This window comes from Pholis gunnellus (genome assembly GCF_910591455.1).
Source record: "Pholis gunnellus genome assembly, chromosome: 1".
Classification (NCBI taxonomy): domain Eukaryota; kingdom Metazoa; phylum Chordata; class Actinopteri; order Perciformes; family Pholidae; genus Pholis; species Pholis gunnellus.
Window position 1 is genome coordinate 15,691,645 of NC_136528.1, and position 10,171 is coordinate 15,701,815.

The 10,171-nt window shown below is 39.2% G+C and overlaps 1 protein-coding gene across 1 annotated transcript; it reads right to left on the minus strand.

Moving 5' to 3' along the window:
• Positions 1-370: 370 nt before the first annotated feature.
• Positions 371-8,519, minus strand: slc7a9 (solute carrier family 7 member 9; the record flags this gene model as incomplete). Its single annotated transcript, XM_079163064.1, has 12 exons — positions 371-432; positions 604-778; positions 1,150-1,299; positions 1,694-1,790; positions 2,065-2,168; positions 2,400-2,523; positions 2,696-2,740; positions 3,976-4,075; positions 4,190-4,315; positions 5,073-5,315; positions 6,097-6,244; positions 8,391-8,519. The coding sequence occupies 12 exons, from the start codon at positions 8,517-8,519 to the stop codon at positions 371-373; spliced, it is 1,503 nt and encodes a 500-aa protein (XP_079019190.1).
• Between the last annotated feature and the right edge of the window lie 1,652 nt (positions 8,520-10,171).

Consider the following 10,171-nt stretch of genomic DNA (forward strand, 5'->3'; position numbering starts at 1 on the left):
GAAATGTTTAACATATGTGCTTAATGATTCATTTAAGTGCTGGTTATGTTCATAGTAAAGTTGTGTTTTTGTCAGTGATTTATTTCTTCATGTGGAGAAAGACATCATGAGGATATGGTCAAACCCTCAGACTCCTCAGAGCCTTAGCATATCCAAGTGAATTCTAAAAACAGCAGAGGTATTCCTATAGGGCACTCTTAAGAAATGTGAATCCTCTTTTTTTGTCCCTAAACCCACATGACAAATTATTTCATCTTACACTCGTAGGTTTTTGAACACTGTGCATCCCCTTTTACTTTTGACATGCAGCTACAGAGGAGAGCTCTGGTTTTGGGCTCTGGTCTGACCTGGTTGTCGGTTCGGTCCCCTCTCATTCGGTTTTCTCAGGAGGAGCTACTTCCATCAGCAGCTGGAGATGCATGGTGATGGGCCCTACAAGGGAATGGAGGTCATGACGTCTCCATGACATCAGCACAACACAACGCTGTATTCAATTCGTTACTTTTCTACCTTTTAAGCACACTATTTCCAATTTTATTCTATACTGATGGTCAAGAACAAATACACATATTTCAATAACTTAAAATGTCAGAGTAAGCTTACTCATCAGTTTGCGTGCCCAGTTGACCTTCCGATGGACGAAAGGGTAGTAGAAGAGAAGTCCACTAAAGATGAAGATAGTACAGTAGAGGTACTCCAGTTCTGGCTTATCAATGATGGGAGCCAGGACTAAGTAGCAGGACACCAGGACGATTAGGCCTGGTATGACAATCGGCACCTTTGAGTAATCACACAATCACACACCTTCAAAACAAAATACAGCTTCAAATGGACACTTTCACTATTTCTGCAACTGAAAACTAATAATGCAATAGCCTATTGAGACTCAAAAATCAACTTGGTTGTATTTCAAACAACCAATCCGATCATTGCAACTGCGTATGGGTGAGACAAAACAAGACAGTATTTGCAAAAGCTTATTTTAAACTTTCAAAATAGTGAAGCCTATATTTAGGTTTCTATTAAGAAATGTGGAAAAAAATCTAGACAAGACTTGATTGTGTGTAAAGATAAAGATCCAAGTTAACAAGTTAACCAGAACACATAAACCTGTTGAGTCAAACCACTAAAAAAGACAGCAAGCCTCACCTTTAATGGTCGATGGAGCTCCTTCCTGGTGAAACGCATGACTATGAGAGCCAGTGCTGTCAGACCGTAAAACACCCATTGAGCAAAGCTGAAGTAGTTTATGAGGGTGTTAATGTCTGCTGGGATAATGTAGAAAATAGACAAAATACCCTAAAACAGACAGAGAAATGTAGTGTTAACTGGAAAGGAAACAACACAGTGAATAGATCAATTGTCTGAATTTGAGTGATATATTGTTTTTTATGTATATATATATATATATATATATATATATATATATATATATATATATATATATATATATATATATACATATAATAATAACAGTGCAAATAATAACAGTGCATGATATATATATATATATATATATCATGCACTGTTGAAATTACAAAAAGGGTTTTTTTGACGAGCTTTGAATTGTAACAAACTGTACTCAACATAAGGTGAACGACCATGCAGACGTCTATACGTTAAACAAGTCAGATGATCATAGAAGACCAAATTGAAAAATATACAAGAGGATCATTAAGTATGCAGGACTCACATTGAATATTAGAGCAGGGGCTGGAGTGTAGCGCTTCAGGCTAATATAGGATAAGATTTTAACCATGTGACCCTCTCTGCCAGATACATAGGCCAGTCTGTGAGAAGAGAGAAATATTTATTGTGCTGTTAAGTTTTTGTTGAACTGTACTTTCTTGAGTTTTTTTTTTTCGATTTCGATTTCTTTCCTCTTGTCTGTCTCTTTCGACTTCTCGCGAACATCAGTATTTTCTTTTTCCACTTTCAAACTCTGTTTACTTTCTTTCTCACACATACAAATATGCACACCACATTTTACACATGCAGACAGAGGAAAATGTATTCTTTTACTTCTGTATATTTCACAAATAATGTGACAGTTGTCTCTTTTACCTGCCAGCGGTGAAGCAGCTTCCATTGGCAGAGCCAAATGTAGAGAATACAACAAAGAGTGGAACAATCCAAGACATTGAGTAAAAGACTCTGTCTCCAAAAGTCTAAGGAAGCACAAACAAATCCTTCATTAAATGAATACTGAGCTGTTACAGAGGTTTGATCTAAAATGATATTGAATAAACAAAATGTACATATACTGTACAAATATGTGAAGAAATAACATGGCTACCATAGGCAGTTCTCATTATGTAAATTCATTTTTTATTTAACACCACACTGACAAGTCATTACTGACTAATTCTCAAACCATGGCAAACTTCTATGCTTCTTACCACGGCAACAGCTGGAGACAACAGCAGTTCAGTGGAGGTCATAACAGTGAAGTAAGCGACGTTGACCAACACGTAGCTGACAGATACCAAAGGGATCCCGATGAGGATGGCCAGTGGCAAGTTCCTGAGATGAGGGAGCGCAGCCTACCTTGTCAGACAATGCTGCTTTGACTTTTTGTAATGACCATTACGTATTGCAATAAAAAAAACTGTTCAGATTTCACTTGTATAGGTACCTCGTAAAAACTACTGAGTAGCATAAGTAACTGTTAAAAACGAGTTGTAGTTTGTCTTACCTGGATGGGTTTTTCAGCTCTTCTGTAATGAAATTCAGTTGATTCCTAAGAAAACAAGAAACAAGTTAACTTTAAAGGTAGCATAATGCCATTCAACAAGAATTTAAACAACTGTAGTTCTTTAATAACAGGTATTTGTCTTCGAAATAATCTTAAAACTTTGATCACTCTCCTCTTCAAAGCACCACACTGAAATTTGCATGGACTTGCTCAGCCAACCAGACAGGCCTAGTTTTTCCCTGCAGTGCTAAGTAAGTGTTCACTGCCACCCCTTCAATGTCAGTGACATGGTATTTTGGTATTCTATGCTGTATTTCACACAGGTGTTGCCATCTAATTGGCCTTATTGGTACAAAGGGGTATAGCCTTCACCCCTGCTGTGATCCCAACATGCGAGCATGAAAACGCATTGGTCACATGAGGTCAACCTTTCCAGGTTCCCTCAGAAATAAGTGACTGAATTGGAGAATGCAGGTGTCTTAAATGGACCTTACACATTACAAAGGAACCTCACCCGGGTTATAATGCTCTGCCACACACTCTGGCGTCAAGAGGAAGCTAAAATCTCCCAGGTGGACACAGCAGGAGAAACAAGCATTGTGCAACTCCAGTGTTAAAGTGCACACACAGGCATAGGAGATTACTAACACCTCTCTAAACCAACACAGGCCTCTTTTACTGTGCAAAGACAGAAACTATTAGAACTGTTCAACCAATGCATCCTTTAAGTACATTCAAAGGTGGGAAGACCATGACTGCTGGCTGACTTGAGGAATGGTGTTTTAGTAATGGTGCGCATGTACCATCCCTGAATGTATCTGATATGCACAAGACCTGAGGGAACAGCTGGGGAAGTTGCTGCCACTCGCTGGGCCCCACTGCACTGCCATGTTTCTGCAACCCAGTAACATGGTATCTCATCGCCATGTGGATATAGCATACATATAGCTGTTGACCATGCTTGAGAGATTTGTATTAGTTGATGACAATCCCTAACTTGGTTAACTGTTGTAACTGCACTATGTGGAACATGTCCTATTCCTATAATAATAAGGTTGCCCAAGGGTTGAATTCACACATTTGGAGAAAGGGCACGAGGCTCGAGAGTAGCTGAAAGGTTGAGAAGGGTCAGCAGTGCTCCTAATATAGAGCCAGCATAGCGGGAAACGGCTCATCGTATCGGTTGAGAAAGTACACTTCAATGCACTGCTTTAGATAGGAGTGTGGCCAACCCCATACATCATGTTAAAGGGCAAAGTGAAGTGAAGTATAACTATTACCATCCATCATAAGCCCAAAGCCCATTATAAAACGCAAGTCCGATTGCTCCAAAAGACGGTGACGTGGCATCAAATGCATTCGACAGATTCTCAGTGTTTCCTGGACACAAATATACAACAATACAGATATACATATTATTTAACATTATTTAATATTTCACTAGAGAAATTGAAAGAGGAGTTGAATATTAAAGACACTGAACATTAGGCCCACCTCTCGCCAGCATTACCATGCCGGCTACAACTATGACAAGGATGATGAAAAGTTTGGCAACAGTGAAGAAGTTCTGCACGTAGCTCGCCAGTTTGACACTCAAACAGTTGACGGTGGTGATGACAACTGAGAAGCAGAAGAAATTTAAGAAAATACAGTACAAGTGAAATAAATTGCATCCATAAAAGAAGAGATATTATTTCTTAATTACCTCAGAAAGTTGTCTTCCCCTTTTGACGTAGATTTGAACAATTTTATAAAATAAATATAATTGAATAAAAATGCAATTGCTTTCCTTTGTCCTTTGTTGAAATAATGTGCAGAATGTTTTATTATTGCATAGCTAGTCGAAGCCATCAGTAAACTACGTTGGCTCTTATTTCCCAGAGTCCCCAGAGAAGATAATTGCAAACTGTACTGAACATACAGTATATCATTCACCAGGTTAGCTGTCTCACTTTCAACTTTAATATTAGATCATTTTCTTCACTTCTGAAAATTGCAAACTAATTTAAACCTGCATTAGACATGTTGTGGCCACTAGGGGGCAGTTTAAATCACCTATAAACATGCACTCTCCTTTTACCTCTCTTTTGGTCTCCACCAACTCCTGAAGGAAATATCTGGCCCTTTAGATGGTAAATGCTCCAGCTAGACACTCAATGTGCCTGTCTGCTGTTTGGTGATGTAGTGTATAGTACAGTTAAGTTACAGGCCGTAAAACCAAAACAATGCGGAGGCAGTCATTTTCTTGGGGTTTGTCACTACGAGTGACTCGTTTCACATTACATTAATTTAATCCACTGTTCAACATCCATTATAAAAGCTTTAAATATGTGATCAATAAGTTGTGTGTAATACACTGCTTTTAAGTGAGACTTACTTATAGCTGCTGCTGACAGACACTTGGTAACAACAAGAGGAGGAGTACAGCCGGGATAGAAAGGAGTGGAGGCATATTCTGCAAAGCTCAGAGTGATGATGGCGAAGGAGGAGGGCTTCAACACCATAATACTGGTCCAGGAGAAAAGGTAGGCCAGGATGGGGCTAAAAGCCTCCATTAGATACGAATACTCTCCCCCCGATTTGGTGATCATGGTGCCAAGTTCAGCATAGCACAGTGCTCCTGTGTAGCCACACACACAAATACACATCAACACAGAGACAGAGAGAAGAGGAGAGATGTAACACAAACTCATAAGGGACTTTTATAATTGCTTCTGGTAGAAAATTTAAGAAAAATTCTAAACTTTCTCCAACCAAGAAACATTTGATTAAAGCAAACTCTCCGTCCACCCTAAAAGCCAAATCTGTGGTAATAACTTCATCCCCAGGAATCATAATGCAACCCTAATGAAAGAGTGGATTATAACACTAAAGGTTACTAAATATAATAATGTATGTGAAATATACTACAACCGATTTCACACGTAGTTGTTAGTTAGTAAGGAAAGGAATTAAAAGGAAATATAATCATTGATTTTAGGAACAAAATACTGTAAGTGCTGAGTGGTCAAGCCAGCCTGCCAAGACCAGTGAAATAAAAACTATGGTGAAATAATAACATGTTTTAATGTCATAAAGGTTCAAAGTCTATTACAGACAAACAGCAGATCATAATGTTTGATTACACAGATCTTTTCAGTGTGATAGCGATGACTCAAGTTAATTATCCCATGAGACAACAAGACAAGAGCTTAATCTTACAGCACTGACCTCAACGATTACAAAAATAAATGTGTATTGCATCATAAGGCCTTTTGTTTGCATGTGTTCTGTGTAAAGTATTACGTAAATTGCTCTGTGAATCTCTGAGCCAGTTTCCATACAAAGGCAGAAATCAAAGTAGGGAGACGTATTTTATGCTGATTACTGTAAAAAGATATTGGTTTGGATGCCATTCTCACCCAGTGTGGCTAACACGCCACAAGCAGCCCAGATGAGAAGGCAGGGTCCCACAGCTCCAGAGTACAGCAGAACAGCCTTAGGGGAGATGAAGATGCCCGAGCCAATCATCGTCCCCACAATCAGACAGATGCCACTTAACAGGCCAATCTGAGCACAGAAACAAGAGTAGATGTGTTGCTTCAAGGCTCACAGTTCAATTTCTCGAATGTTATCTTCAGTGAAATTCAGCCAGAAACGGTCAAAAAGAAACTTTCCTCTTTACATGCTCTATGCTGTGCAATGACAATAGTGTTTAATAGATTATGGGATGAATGTTGTGATAAAAAAAATGTTATTCATGACAAGGAAAACTTCAGATCAATCCTTCCTTTGATGGATAAAAGAATGAAAGCCCAAGTTGTCCTTATAAATGGTTCACTTCAACACAAATGTGGTCTTTCCAGCTAATTTGTTGAACAGGCAGTCCTGCAAACACGTCATTGGGGAGATATCTAATAGGGTCGGTCTCAGTGTCTCCAATTTCAGATAGGGAGGGAAGTACATCTAATCTAAACTGCCAGTTAGCCAGGCATCTCCCCACCCAAAGTCAGCCATGTAAAGACCACTGTGACCCGTCTACTTAATTAGGTGAAGGCCAACCAAAGCTAAAAGGAGAGTGAATACTGGACATGTTGCAGTGTGTGTTACTGGATGTATACAGACAATGTTAAACACTGCAGCAATAAATGCTTGAGAAGCCAATAGTATCTTAATGTTTTGTTTGTTATTATTCTTGCTTATTAAGTTTTTCAATATCTTCAACTCCTTTCCATTTAACTTTATAACTACTGACATATGGTTATCTTTTTAGCCATGCTAGCGGAGTAGCTCCAAGGATGGCAATGTGAATCAGTCGGTTGGTTCATGTTTGATCCTGAGTGACAAATATGTGATTTTCTCATGGTCCTCAGAGGAAGAAGAAGCCTCCTGACTGTGGTGATCCCCTGACTTTTTCTCTGGAGCCACCATAAGACTGACACTTTTGGTTTTTAGTGGAAAAGTCTCAACTTCTGAATGGCTTTGGTACACACAACCCACTGACTTTTCATGTACCAGCAGGTCTTTCAAGCTAATGATATTTCTACTAAATGGAGCTCAAGCGCAAGTTCAGTCAGGAAGACACTAACGGGTAATATCTGTCTCTCCTCTCCTTGTAATTACTCTATCAGCTGATTGGGGGCGTGCACTTTTAACTATCCAACCAGATGCGGCACAGTTTCCTTAAGCCAATCATATCTGCGCGGTCAACTTTAAAAGTGTTCTCTCTGCTGCTGTCATTTCAGCTAAGCAGACGCGACCCTCCTCCACCCCAGTCACCTCCAGTCAGCATCACATTCATGCTCCTGATTCATCATCAGATTGGAGCAACTCCCTTCACCACCACCACCACCAGTGTCTGGACTCCAGGGGGGATTAGGCCTATTGGACCTCGGTATCCCTACCCTCGGTGATAGTACTTCATGATGGAGTCCAATCGCCAAAGACTTTGCACTTTTCATATTTGCTTGTGTAATAAATCATTGTTAAACTATAAAACAAGTCTCTCCTGATTGAACTAATACTATACTGTACTAATTAGCTAATTGTTAGCATACTGGAACACTAAAGTAAGATGGTAAACATTGCCTACAAAGCATGTTAGCATGTTGACATGTGCATTTAGCTTAAAGCACCACTTTGCATGAGTTTAGCCTGCAGAGCTGCTTGTGTGGCTGAATACTCGTCTTGTTTTATCTGAGCACCCAAAAATAATCAATGACTACTCTCATGGGACTCTTTCATTTTTGCAACTGGAATGTATGCTTAGGAAGAATCCAAATTCATCCCACACAAGCATGTTGTGGATTTTATTATGATTTCTCATCTCAACTAACCAGATATGTCACCTTAAATACTTCTTAATTAGAGTGAGGGGAAATTATGTTGTGCTAATTTATTATTTTTTTTAGAATACGGTTATGATACGGATATTCAATTTAGGGCTTAGGGAGCTTAGGGGGCCTGGACACCACCACTGAGTGGATCACTGTGGCGTTAATATGAAGAGACGGTTGTTGTGGTACTCCCTGGTACTCAGTTCCAGCCCCCATTATTGTAAAAAAGTACAGATGATGGGATCCTACTGTGTGAACATCTAATGAGACTTGTTCTCAGGAACACACACACACACACACACACACACACACACACACACACACACACACACACACACACACACACACACACACACACACATAAAGGCTAACATACTCACATCTTTTTGCAGCACAGTAGTTTTCACAGGCTGCTTGTCTTTACAGTCCAAGCTGTGGCCTGTGGAGCCGTTCTGCGACTCCTTCCTCCTCCTGATGCTGCCTTCATCCATTTCAGTCTGCTGGTGCATGAGAAGACACAAATGAGTGCACACATTCCACACCAGTTACATTACCTTTTTTTTTTTTTACAGCACAAGTTGTGTTAGTGTATTTTGCATTGTGGATGTATCTAATCTAATCTAATCTTTGATAAGAATTTAAGGGAAACACTGTGTTCTTTTACCAGCGGTAGAAAATTCCTCCCATCTATAAAAACATTAAGGCTCACACAAGCACAGCAACTCAATGAAAATCCACCAAAACCATTGGATTGACATAGTTCATCCTGTGATGTTACTGATTTGTAAAAGAAGTTTGTTTGGCTTTGTACAGTGTTTCTTTTGGTTTCTAGATTATAAATAAATCACTGTGGCACAGTCGTTCTGAGCCGCTAATCTAGCCACACTAAGTGATATCTTACACAGCATTATCTGTTCGTGGAGCAGCTCATAAAAGGGATGACAGATTTAGTCTTTTAGAGGGACTTCATCTTCTGAAAAGCAGCTAAATTCATCTATTTCAATTTAGGATGAACTTTCCCGTTGCTGTAAGAGGACGATCATAAATTCCATTCCAAGAAGTCATGCACCTACAAACCATTGTTTGTTTGAAGATTGTAAATCAGAACATTGCAAAGTTTAGTACAATTATTGTGAGGCGTATGGAAGGATACTGTACATAGATAGAAACAAAGAAAGATCAATAGACAGATATAATTACGAGTGAGACATCAAACACAGTGATACTGTAAAGATCACACAGTCATCAGGATAATGTTTAACTAACAATTGCTGTGTAAATGCATAACATACATGGCAACTCTTTGTCTTGTTCACTAGTTCAAGACAGAAAGTAGATTTTTAACATAATAAGAATCTTTTAATTTGACAATGGCTTTGTTAACATACTAATTGAGATATTATTATGAATAAATAAATACATATGTCAACACATTTTTCACTTACATATGACGAAAACCACCTCTGTGATGCTCTATGAACCTCAAATGTTTTAAGTCCCGGTACAGTGAACCCACAAATAATACTGGGCCAAGTTAAATGAAGGAGAATAGGAGCAGGAATGTCTGATACAAGTGAAAACCTGGGGCTCCTTGTGACTGAGTTCACTCCTCCAGTGGGAGGTTTCCAGATCTTATTGGACATCCTGGACAGCCCTGCACGAAAGGGAGGTGGGTATGACAGGGCAGCAGAGTTGCTCTGTAGACACTTACAGGACAGTTTCAATTTTCAACAGAAAACTCTGAAACACTTCCTCCTCTTTGAGCTTGCCTAGCGTGACTTCCTTCACAATGCCTCTTTGATAAGGATATATGACACCCCTGCATGTGTGTGCATTTGTGAATGTGTGTGTTACATTACCTTTCTACTCTGCCTCTCCTTCCCCTCTCGTCTCTTTAAAGTCTTTCTCAACTTGCTTTTAACGCTGTAATATATTCCTTTCTGTTTATTTCCTGAACAGACCATTTTGTCAGTGTGTTATCAGATTTTATTATGAATATGTCTCCACTTCAGCATCAATTGTGTGAAAACTTCTGCTTCATTGATTTGGCTTGTGTATTTGTGTAAACTCCAGCTTTTTGTTGCAGACTGTTAAAGCCTTTGAAATGAGAAAGGGTTGAGCTAAGTATGAGAAGAACTTGACAATTTAGTTGGACAAAAAT